Source organism: Oncorhynchus tshawytscha, linkage group LG16 (genome assembly GCF_018296145.1).
Source record: "Oncorhynchus tshawytscha isolate Ot180627B linkage group LG16, Otsh_v2.0, whole genome shotgun sequence".
Classification (NCBI taxonomy): domain Eukaryota; kingdom Metazoa; phylum Chordata; class Actinopteri; order Salmoniformes; family Salmonidae; genus Oncorhynchus; species Oncorhynchus tshawytscha.
The window spans coordinates 11,559,571-11,572,239 of NC_056444.1; the positions used below are offsets into that span (position 1 = coordinate 11,559,571).

General features: G+C 45.5%; 1 protein-coding gene across 9 annotated transcripts in view; it reads right to left on the reverse strand.

The window, feature by feature from the left end:
* Positions 1–12,669, reverse strand: part of LOC112215320 (band 4.1-like protein 3) — a 120,317-nt gene that overhangs the window by 38,070 nt on the left and 69,578 nt on the right. For 6 of the 9 annotated variants that reach the window (XM_042298770.1, XM_024374257.1, XM_042298769.1 and 3 more), the window contains exons 8-16: positions 12,323–12,410; positions 10,340–10,384; positions 7,008–7,160; positions 6,730–6,827; positions 6,366–6,541; positions 3,353–3,697; positions 1,198–1,454; positions 338–385; positions 116–151 (exon numbers count right to left, since the gene is read on the reverse strand). In XM_042298770.1, the coding sequence (XP_042154704.1) occupies positions 116–151; positions 338–385; positions 1,198–1,454; positions 3,353–3,697; positions 6,366–6,541; positions 6,730–6,827; positions 7,008–7,160; positions 10,340–10,384; positions 12,323–12,410 (1,246 nt within the window). The remainder of the gene's footprint in view (positions 1–115; positions 152–337; positions 386–1,197; positions 1,455–3,352; positions 3,698–6,365; positions 6,542–6,729; positions 6,828–7,007; positions 7,161–10,339; positions 10,385–12,322; positions 12,411–12,669) is intronic. The other 3 variants (XM_042298771.1, XM_042298772.1, XM_042298773.1) reach the window with 3 other exon arrangements.

Consider the following 12,669-nt stretch of genomic DNA (forward strand, 5'->3'; position numbering starts at 1 on the left):
TGCAGCCTTCAGTGATTTTGAATCCCAGGCTCACAGGTTTTGGGTGAAATGGTCGTTTGACCAGCTGTGGATGAAATGAGTGGTAATGAGTGTTAAGGTACTTTAGTTAGTATACCTGTGTCTTTAACTCGGACTCATCCTCCTGGTCCGACTGGCAGCATGGGAAGCACAGAGAGGGAGTATCGAAACCGGAATACAACACACGTTATAGCTTACGAGAGGAATTAGCAAATAACATCAGATATTGTTGAAATAGAAATGTGAAACCAAAGAAACGTAAGATTTCTACAAAAGGAGATGAGAGTTGAGGTGACTAGTGACTACCCATGTTACAAACCTCTGTGGCTGTCAGTTCACCATCGACACCAGTGTCAGTCAGTTCAGTCTGTTTGGCAGTAACACAACAGCACGAGGAGAAAGAGAACCGTGGCTGTTACGGTTGAGTATAGCATTTCCCAGAACTCATATTTACCTAAACATTAGCTATTAGGAAAAGTGGTTGAACAAATTAGTGACAGTAAACTGTTTACGGGGTAAAGAAAAACTCAACAGGAAATGCATTAAAACATATTCAGATGACCTATGTCAACATAATATCATTAAACTACATTACAGATGACTCCACCAGCTTGAGGTCACTCTCCCACCATATAAATGTTCATCACGAATGCAATTAACGTTAGTAGTTTGACCTCTGTATTCTACTAAGAACCCTTATCCTAGGTAACTAGTAAGTACAGACATTACATCTGCCAAAGTTCATTCAGGTTAAGCTCCTTGTCATCAATTTGTTCACTAAAAAAAAGCCATTTTTATTTCTACATTTCAAATAGTCTGGCCCTGCCTTTCGCTGAGTGTTCTGGCACTGATCTGAACTTGCCGCCCTGCCAGAGTATTGAAGGTTCAGGTCAGTTCTCCATTAGTGACTTATCAGGGACCTGCCTACCTGATAGAGAGAGTGGCAGAGCGTGAAAGCACAGGGCGGCCTTCGCTACCCTAGAAGGAGAAAGGCCATCTGGCTCTAGTCTGTCTGACAGAATAGCTCTGGCTGGCGCTAGCTACTTTCTACTCTTGGCTCCGGCAATAAACAGCTGTCATTTTCAGAGTGGAATCTGGGTACTCAGAGGAATGTATTATAGAATGCTCTCAGGGGTGGGCAAAGGACCGAGATATTTGATTGGGTGTGGAGAACTATACCTTGGTGTCGTGTCGAATGGGAGAGGTTGGACTTGGTAGAGAGATCTCGGTGGCTTTCGTGGTCTCATCCTCCTCCACCTCTACTTCCACCTCTACTTCCACCTCTACTTCCACCTCTACTTCCACCTCTACCTCCACCTTTACTTCCACCTCTTCCTCTGCCTTCCTCTCCTCCACCCTTTTCTCCGGGGTCACGGTGGTGATGAGGTCGCTCATGGCGATGCCCTTCGCCCTTCCGTATAGGTCCGAGCCCATCTCTGAAGCATGCACATAGACGCACATGCACGCACACGCACGGACACAAGCACGCACATACCCACACACACATACACACACAGATCATTTTCCATTTAGGGAATTGTCATTTTCCTTTAACGGAGGCAATATTGCAGGTCATCGGGTTGGAGAGGTAATGCTAATGAGCTACAGTCTGTATCCGCATAGTCATCACAGCCATTGACTCAGGAGATACAGGAGATATTAAATCCCATTCTTGTTGATAATAACAAATAATAACATATTATCAACATCAGAGCTTTTCTATCAGATATGATCTGTAATTAAAGCAATATTCTGAAATCATTGTGTGGTTTGAAATGACAAAGCTTGCCCTGAACATTTCATATACAAAAGTATGTGGACACCACCACAGCATACAATGACATTCTAGACAATTATGTGCTTCTAACTTTGTGGCAACAGTTTGGAGAAGGCCCTTTCCTGTTTCAACATGACAATTCCCCGCGTACCAAGCAAGGTCCATACAGAAATGGTTTGTCGAGATCGGTGTGGAAGAATTTGACTGGCCTGCACAGAGCCCTGACCTCAACCTCATCAAACACCTTTGAGATAAATTGGAACGCCAACTGCTAGCCAGGTCTAATCGCCCAACTTCAGTTGCCGACCTCACTAATGCTCTTGTGGCTGAATGGAAGCAAGTCCCTGCAGCAATGTTCCAACATCTAGTGGAAAGCCTTCCCAGAGGAGTGGCGGCTGTTATAGCAGCAAAGGGGGGACCAACTCCATATTAATGCCCATGATTTTGGAATGAGATGTTTGATGAGCAGGTGTCCACATATTTTAGTCTTATATAGATCATGTAGTGTAGCTGCTCATAGAATCTTATCAGCAGTATGATATTATACAACAATATCATCAAGAGTTTCAGGTAAAACAGTAAGCAACTAGTGAAATACCACAGTCCACATTTAGGAGGAGAAAAGGGTTTTTCTGATTTGCTATCAGTTTCCATGCAGAGGTTTTTCTGATTGGTTGACAACTCTCATCATAAATGCTCGCTATTAACATCTTCTTGGACTGGAATGCTAAATCCCTGATAACCTGTCATGTTTAAACTCCTCAATACGCAGGCCTTACAAACATTCTTTAACTTACCGCAGCTTTGGAATTTTCCCCATTGACTGGAAATCAAAGGCTCAAACTACTTGTTAAAGGCTCCTTTCACACACTGAAATATCAATTTTAAAAACTACTGCATCAGGGTGTAAACGAGTCAGGAAATCCAAAGGTATTGGATGTGCTGTTAACTGACACATAAAACGATGCTCTGTCGTTGCTATGAGTCAGTTACAGATGAGAGAATGGACTGCATCCCTGTTGTGGACCCAAACACAGCTAAGAAGCTGTATTCTATCATTCAGCCAAGAAAAACACAAATCCTAACCAATATTAACTGTATCTAAGTTAACTTGTACCATCTCCCTACATCTGTGACGGCACAGAATGCACTCTGACTCCATGTTACGAGCTGGGAGAAAAAGTGAGTAAATGTCAAGTCTCCTTATAGATACGGGCCACATTAACCAATAGCGGCCAAGCTAACACAACAAGGCGTTTTTTGTTTCCTCCATATTTTTTTGAAACAAACAACTGCAAGTGAACAGCTGTGAAGCGAAGGCCATGGTGCATTCACATGCTAGGCAGGGAGCTCCCCCAATCAGCACAGGAGCATGCAAGCCTGGTCAGCACTGAGGGGGGAGTCTCTAACAAGGGCCCAAAATACAAAACAAAATGGCCCTCGTCAAAAATAGGAAAAGGGAAGAAGCATAAATGTGATAATTAACTAGCAGGCATAGCTAGCAGGGGCTACATCTACTGTTAGCATGTACAGAGACACACAGTGCATGATATCTACCTGTTGGTTTAGCGATGTTAAAACTAGCAGGTGGTTCAATTCTCGGGGATACAGACTGGGGGGTATTCCTTTTGGGTGAACTCCTTTTGGGTGAACTCCTTTCGGGTGAACTCCTATTGGGTGAACTCCTTTTGGGTGAACTCCTATTGGGTGAACTCCTTTCGGGTGAACTCCTTTTGGGTGAACTCCTTTTGGGTGAACTCCTATTGGGTGAACTCCTATTGGGTGAACTCCTATTGGGTGAACTCCTTTTGGGTGAACTCCTATTGGGTGAACTCCTATTGGGTGAACTCCTATTGGGTGAACTCCTTTTGGGTGAACTCCTTTTGGGTGTACTCTGCGGAGCTGAGGAGGATTGCATAGAAATTCAATATTAACATGATGATGTAATACTATTCAAATCTGAGCATTAGGGAGTCAGCTGAGCACTTGAGAGAATATTGTTGGTTTATATTATAATTATGTAGAGATATTGACTCTAGATTTGAATACATGAATGTTAAAGGATGTGCAAGTTGTGTCTGATTCACAGTGTTATGGAAAGCCTCAGACTAAGAGATGGAGTTGAGTCTTACAGTGCTAGAGGATGGATACACTTTCAGATGGGAGGAGAACCAACCGTCAGACACTGAACTGGCTCCCATCAATGAGGAGTTGAGACATAAATATCAATGTTGCCTTTTCGGTCCAATGATAATGACGAGTCTGAATCTAATACGGGCCCCGAGGAGGCTCATATTAAATTGGCACCACACCCAATTGGCAGAGTCTCTCTGCCACATCAGTTAGCTAGTGAAATTCCGCCAAAAGAGCTCGTCACCCCGAGATAAGACATCAGCTGGGGACGCCAGCTACAACAACATTTACATTCAAATGGACCGGTTTTCATCCACAGTTCTGATACGATAGTGACAATCCACACCGGCAATCATGACAAAGACAGCTGGCTCACAGAGCTCTGGAAGGGGCATAAATAAAATTAAAAAACAAATTCTCCAATTAATCAGTGAACGGGACCAAACAGGGGAGTACTGGGGGTTACAGGGGAGGACGGGGAGAACAGATGGGAACAGGAGAACGGGTGGGAACAGGGGATTACAGGGGAGAACAGGAGTTTACAGGGGGAAACAGGGGGTTACAGGAGAGAACGGGGAGAATGGGGGAGAACAGGAGAGAACAGGGGAGAACATGGGAGAACAGGACTTTACAGGGGAGAACATAGAGAATGGGGGAGAACAGGGGTTACAGGAGAGAACAGAGAGAATGGGGGAGAACAGGGGGTTACATGGGAGAACAGGGAGAACAGGAGAGAACCGGGGAGAACAAGGGGTTACATGGGAGAACAGGGCTTTACAGGGGAGAACAGGGAGAATGGGGGAGAACAGGGGGTTACAGGAGAGAACATGGAGAACAGGGGAGAACAGGGAGAATGGGGAGAACAGGGGAGAACAGGGGAGAACAGGGAGAATGGGGAGAACAGGAGAGAACAGGGGAGAACAAGGGGTTATAGGGGAGAACAGAGAGAATGGGGAGAACAGGGGGTTACATGAGAGAACAGGGGAGAATGGGGAGAACGGGTGGGAACAAGGAGAATGGGGAGAACGGGTGAGAACGGTTCGGAACAGGGGAGAACGGGTGAGGACAGCGGAGAATGGGTGAAAACTGGGGAGAACGGGTGAAAACAGGGGAGAACGGGTGAAAACAGGGGAGAACGGGTTAAAACAGGTGAAAACAGGGGAGAACGGGTGAAAACAGGGGAGAACGGGTGAAAACAGGGGAGAACGGGTGAAAACAGGGGAGAATGGGTGAAAACAGGGGAGAACGGGTGAAAACAGGGGAGAACGGGTGAAAACAGGGGAGAACGGGTGAAAACAGGGGAGAACGGGTGAAAACAGGGGAGAACGGGTTGGACCAGGGGAGAACAGGGGAGAATGGGTGAGAACAGGGGAGAACGGGTGAAAACAGGGGAGAACGGGTGAAAACAGGGGAGAACAGGTTGGACCAGGGGAGAACAGGGGAGAACGGGTGAAAACAGGGGAGAACGGGTTGGACCAGGGGAGAACAGGGGAGAACGGGTGAGAACAAAAGCAGAGCGAAGATGTCAAAATAACACAATGGGGGCGTCTGATAAATTCCTGTGGCGAGTATTCCCTCTTCGTACACAGCCGTGTCACTATGAGCCATCTAACTGCGGCTACCTCTGTGAGCTGGCCTGAAAAATAAAGGACATTACCCATGGTCTGGGACTGGTTGATAAAGACAGGGGAGAGGGGGACAGCCCTGGTACTTTGAGGGGATGAAAAGGCGACGTGAGTGCAGAGCAGCGAGGATAAAACAATGGCTACAAGCTGTAATGAGTCTGAGCGACATACTGAGGCTTTAGCGACTTCACAGCACGGCTGCTTAGGGAGGTTCATGCTTTCATGTAGACTGGGAAACGGTGACGCTATCAAGCAAACGGCCACATTCAAGACAAACGGTGAACAAAATGGCTCTGTGGAGAATATCAAGTTGCATTGTTCTAGGGAATTTCAAGGGAAAGTATACAAAATACCAATTTCCTATTCACGCCAGTGGCACTTGTCAGCCAATGACAGGTCTGGAAGGACCTGAGTGAATGTCAATGGTTGTGAAGACCAAATCAAGTGTGATTGATTGACAGATGTCACAAGGTGTGCAGTGGTATGGCCATTATGACAGATGGGTTCATTGATTGATTGGTGCCTGAGCTGTATGGTCAAATGTACTGTCCTCTTGACACCCTATCAGCTGAATTCAACAGCTTAAGAGATAGTAACTTCAAAATAGTCTGGACATAGAGACAGAGGGGGACAAGGACAACATGATTTTCTTGTTCATTTAGGTTGAGTCGTTTTTGGTTGATGTCCTGTACCTAGCTTTATGGTGGCGCACTCAATGCTTTCAGGCTAACTTTCCCAACACAAACTCTATGGGAAGAAATGTGACACAATCCTCTTTCATTTCTAAGAGAAATGTTGATGGAACTACGAACCTCCGTCCAGGCTGCGCGACATGATGTAGCGCTTGCTGGTGGAGCGCTCGAAGCGGGGCGCCGGACGGACGATCTGGGAGCTGGCTCGTCGCGTCTGGGCCTGGGTTCTCCCACTGTATCGGAACTTAGAGCCCAGATTTAAGAACTTCTTGGGGGGAGTTTCTGGAGACACCAACCTAGAGGACAGGGAGGAATGGTGAGGTCAGGAGAACAAAGAGGAGGTCAAGAAAGCCATACTATTACAGCAGGGATAGGAAAATGATCCTAGAGGGAAGCAGGGCATGCAGGCTTTTACTCCAACCCAGTGTGAAGATAATCAAGACAATATAATGTCTACACGTTGAGGTGGTGGCCCAGGTCTCACCTGAAAAAGGTGTGGTGCTCCACGCAGACTTTCCATAGTCTCTTGGCCGCCCGATGGTTGGGGAGCTTGAACCCGATGGTGCTTTCAAACTGCTCAAACTGACGGCAAAACGTACAGAAAACACACACACACGTCATTCTATGTGATGTCATTCTATGTGATGTCATTCTATGCAATGCCATTCTATGTGATGCCATTCTACATACATGAAACAGGATAGGGACACTTCTTTCATGTGAGGTGCTTTCATGTTAGGAGGGCCATGCTGACATGCTTACCTCTCCGGGGCGTATTTTGATGTAGAAATTATTCCTTTTATAGGAGATCTTGAGGACCTTGGGCCATGCGAACCTGTTGATGCGCAGGCGGTCACGGTAGATCAGAAGACCGCTAGAGCACACGCCCAACATGATCTCAACACCCTCAGAATCCTGGGAAGGACCGGCAGGAACACACACCGTGGTCAACAACTTGACACTACTCAAACTACACTTTTTATTTGATTCTTTATTGCAAAATTCCTGAAACATCTGCAAACTGGTATAATAAAAAAAACAGGGAACTTTGGGAAAGTTTCTGGAATGTTGCAACTCAAACTAGTTTCACATTGAGGTAGCCTGGGTGTCAGTCAGTTTGGGCTTGACTCAACGCACTTTTTGGATGTTGTCCTCAGTTTACTGTGGGCAGGGCTAGTCAACTCCATGCCTAAAGGGCCAAAGTGCTCCTGCTTCTCTTTACTACCTAGTAGTTCATTGAATGATGAATGTTACTAATTGACCCAGAGAGTCCAGAGGTGTTTCGGCCCTCCGGGCCTGGTGTTAAACGGGCCTGTTCTACAGTATGTCCACTCTTTACTAGACTCCTATACCAAGTGGAAATAAGAGAGCATCCTCTTTTATTTCTTATTTCTCGTGTTTTTTAATATACTTTTTAAAATATTGTTGGGTAGGGCTTGCAAGTTCAGCATTTAACTGTACTTGTGCATGTGACAAATAAAATGTGTACATGATAACAGGGAAGTAGTTGACTAATGCCAAAACAAACTGAAAACCAGGCACGAAAAGGTTTCTTGATTGTAAAAAAAAAAATTGGTTCACAATATCCAGACACCACCACTTTCTCCTACAAGATAGACGGCCTATGACAACTGGCGATAAGGCAAGCCATTTACAAAGCATTTCTCAATGACGGATTCAAATTAGCTTTGTAATTTAAATAAAAAGAAATCATCATGAGAGCTGTTGTAATGTCGACGGACATATTTCACCGAAACCAAGAACTCAAGAGACAAGAAATGGAGTTACATTAACAGAAACCAATTATTTATCCTAAAACGATCTATTTTCACAACTCCCACTTTCACTAGTGATATATCTGGCTTTATAGCCAGGAGCAGGTCTTGGGCTCTTTCTCAATTGCCTAAAAAATCTGTCCTCTCCTCTTCTCCTTCATTGCACTGATCTGAAAGAAGTGACCAGGTGAAATAAGTGACCAGGTGAAAGAAGTGACCAGGTGAAAGAAGTGACCAGGTGAAAGAGGAGACCAGGTGAAAGAAGTGACCAGGTGAAAGAAGTGACCAGGTGAAAGAGGTGACCAGGTGAAAGAAGTGACCAGGTGAAAGAAGTGACCAGCTGAAAGAAGTGACCAGGTGAAAGAAGTGACCAGGTGAAAGAAGTGACCAGGTGAAATATCCGACCAGGTGAAAGAAGTGACCAGGTGAAAGAAGTGACCAGGTGAAAGAAGTGACCAGGTGAAAGAACCGACCAGGTGAAAGAAGTGACCAGGTGAAAGAACCGACCAGGTGAAAGAAGTGACCAGGTGAAAGAAGTGACCAGGTGAAAGAAGTGACCAGGTGAAAGAGGTGACCAGGTGAAAGAAGTGACCAGCTGAAAGAAGTGACCAGGTGAAAGAAGTGACCAGGTGAAAGAAGTGACCAGGTGAAAGATGTGACCAGGTGAAAGAACCGACCAGGTGAAAGAAGTGACCAGGTGAAAGAACCGACCAGGTGAAAGATGTGACCAGGTGAAAGAACCGACCAGGTGAAAGAAGTGACCAGGTGAAAGAGGTGACCAGGTGAAAGAAGTGACCAGCTGAAAGAAGTGACCAGGTGAAAGAAGTGACCAGGTGAAAGAAGTGACCAGGTGAAAGATGTGACCAGGTGAAAGAACCGACCAGGTGAAAGAAGTGACCAGGTGAAAGCCAGTCTAATGATGATCTTCCACCATCTAGTTTTTACCTGTCACGTTCCAATCAGTGCAGATGAAGTTAAGGAAACGAGGGGAGCACAGATTTCGAAGAGAATTTAAAGAGCACACTGATGTACTTGTCTTAGCTATGTAAATGTGTACTGAACAAAAATATAAATGCAACATGCAACAATTTTAAAAGATTTTAATGAGTTACAGTTCATAGAAGGCAATCAGTCAACTAAAATTCATTAGGCCCTAATCTATACATTTCACATGACTGGGCAGGGACGCAGCCATGTGTGGGCCTGTGAGGGCATAGGCCCACCCACTTTAGAGCCAGGCCCAGCCATTCAGAATGACCCCCCCCCTCCCCCGCACACACAGATATTTTAATGAAAATTAAAATATCTGGCAACAGCTCTGTTGGACATTCCTGCAGTCAGCATGCCAATTGCACACTCCCCCAAAACGTGAATCATCTGTTGCATTGTGTTGTGTGACAAAACACATTTTAGAGAGGACTTTATTTGTCCCCAAGCACAAGGTGAACCTGTGTAATGATCATTCTGTTTAATACGCTTTGTGATATGCCACATCTGTCAGGTGGATGGAATATCTTGGCAAAGGAGAAATGCTCACTAACAGGGATGTAAACATATTTGTGCACAACATTGCGTAGCGTTTATATTTTTGTTCAGTTTAGTTTAGGGTAGTAACGAGCAACACTCAGGTATGTTCAGCTGTGTTGCACTATGAACTGTGTTCCAGTTTCATAGATGCTGAAGGTCTACAATGCAGCAGGAAGCATTTTGTCTAAACTTTCATTCGCACACCGCAATATGATGGCATTGCAAGGCCAGTGAATGTAATGGTGATGGAGGAGTCTATCACTCATGAGGCAAAGCCTATGACTGCAGTGACATCTACTCTGGTCTAAAATCTAATGCCATGCTCCAATTTTCACACTAGCATACCACCTGAAATGCATTCCTGATTGCTTCATTCAAGTGGCATGTTAGTGTGGATATTGGCCTATGTGGGGCTAAGGTGGCAGATACTAGTCACATGACATCACGATGATGAGGCCTTCCCCAAAAGGTCTTGAAGTCTGCAGATCAACACAGTCGTGGTGTCACAGAGCAGATGGGGGGACAGAAGGGGTCCACAACTCCCTGTGAGTGGGATATATATGCACTGGGGCTATGAAGGGTGGGGGGGTGATGTCCTATACCTCACAACAGCCACCTAAGAGACTACAACTACAGGCATCCACAATGTCAACTCGAAACTGTGGTGAGCCAACCCCACAGCTCCAAACAATGGACTCTAACAGGTCATGCACGAAGACAGGGGTTTTCAGACAGGGACACATGTAACATATATGTAACTTTACATACACACAAACAAAATGCAAGCCTTACCTCGCCCTTAGCTGGAGACAAGCACTCAAACAGGCTTCCTACCAACTAGGACATTCAGTAAGAATAAGAAAACACAATCATAGGCTGTTCTGACCAGAGGGAAGGCTTCCATGCCATCAGTGTGATCTCATATTTGGTTATTAATGCAAATCTGAAGTGAAATAGCTGAATATTATTATATTTCAAGACAAAACAATATGCTTACTCTATTACACATTTGGTGTGAGGAGGTGAATGGTTTTTCCATCATTGCGTTGATTCACATGAGGTCAGATGATATAACCCAATCAATCGTTGGGTCAGGCTATATATACATGGCTGGCAATGGAATTGTATTATTATTTTGTGGCATCCAATTGGTAGTTACAGTCTTGTCTCATCGCTGCAACTCCCGTACGGACTTGGGACAGGCGAAGGTAGAGAGCCGTACATCCTCCGAAACACAACCCAATCAAGCCGCGCTGCTTCTTGACACAATGCTCACTTAACCCGGAAGCCAGTCACACCAATGTGTCAGAGGAAACACCGTGCACCTGGCGACCGTGTCAGTGTGCATTGCGCCCGGCCCGCCACAGGAGTCACTGGTGCATTATGAGAAAAGACATCCATGCCGGCCAAACCCTCCCCTAACCCGGACGACGCTGGGCCAATTGTGTGCCGCCCCATGGGCCCCCGGTCGCGGCCAGCTGGGACCGAGCCTGGACTTGAACCTAGAATCTCTAGTGGCACAGCTAGCACTGCGATGCAGTGCCTTAGACCACTGCACCACTCAGGAGAACACGGCAACAGAAATAGAAATGTCCAAACAATATTTCTTTGATGAAGACAAAAATGTGCCATATTTGTAAAAAGTTGAGCTAAGATCTAAAAAAAAACAACAAAAAAACGGTTTCTCCTCTCCTATCATTCCTTGAGTATAATCTATCTGATACTGGTATTTTATCTGACTGTGCCATTTCCATTCAAATCTATGTTATTTTATCTGAGTTTTTGATTTACTTGGTTACTTAGATTTGGGTAGTTAGTCCTAAAATGTGATCCCCAGCTGACATTGCAAACAACAGAAACAAACAACATAGTTACAAAGGAACAATATTCAACACCAAACAGACATTAGCAAGTAATAGGTAGACCATGTCTACCATACACACCTCTGATAGGCTAAATTCAGACCATATATAGTGAACACACCTCTGATATGCTAAATTCAGACCATGTATAGCGAATACACCTCTGATAGGCTAAATTCAGACCATGTCTAGCGTACACACCTCTGATTCACCTCTGAGTAGCAAGGTTAAACTAAACTAAACTTATTTCTCCTAGACCTGGGTTTTTGAGGTGTCACTGAGAGCAGTACACAACACCATGGATTGGACCTGAAGTGGGGTTTGAGGTGTCACTGAGAGCAGTACACAACACCATGGATTGGACCTGAAGTGGGGTTTGAGGTGTCACAGAGAGCAGTACACAACACCATGGATTGGACCTGAAGTGGGTTTTGAGGTGTCACTGAGAGCAGTACACAACACCATGGACTGGACCTGAAGTGGGTTTTGAGGTGTCACTGAGAGCAGTACACAACACCATGGATTGGACCTGAAGTGGGTTTTGAGGTGTCACTGAGAGCAGTACACAACACCATGGATTGGACCTGAGGGTTCAAACAACAATGATCCAAATGGCTATTGAAGCTGCTGGGGGTCAAATGACAGGGAACCAGGCAGCATCATGCAGCTGCTGGGGGTCAAAGGGCAGGGAACCAGGCAGCATCATGCAGCTGCTGGGGGTCAAAGGGCAGGGAACCAGGCAGCATCATGCAGCTGCTGGGAGTCAAAGGGCAGGGAACCAGGCAGCATCATGCAGGCCATAACAATAGGGCTTTTTCAATTCATGACAGGGCAGGCATTTTGAAAAACAACAACAGGGTTGGGGTCAATAACAGGTAGCCTGTTTTGTAAAAGTTTAATTAGGCCACTTTACCTTGGCATGGTGCAGGTCAACTCCGTACATGGACAGCTTCTTCACGTTTTCCAGGAAGTGCATCTCAGCGTCAGCTGGCGTCATTCCTCTGGAGAGACAAAGATACACACAGCTTTTTGTATGGGTTTTTGACAGCTACTTTTGAGACCATGACCTTCTCTTCCATTAGGTCAGACAGACGGACAGACACATGTACAGACCACCAGACTGACTTGTAGTTCTAGAGAGACAGACGAACAGACCACCAGACTGACTTGTAGTTCTAGAGAGACAGACGAACAGACCACCAGACTGACTTGTAGTTCTAGACAGACAGACGAACAGACAACCAGACTGACTTGTAGTTC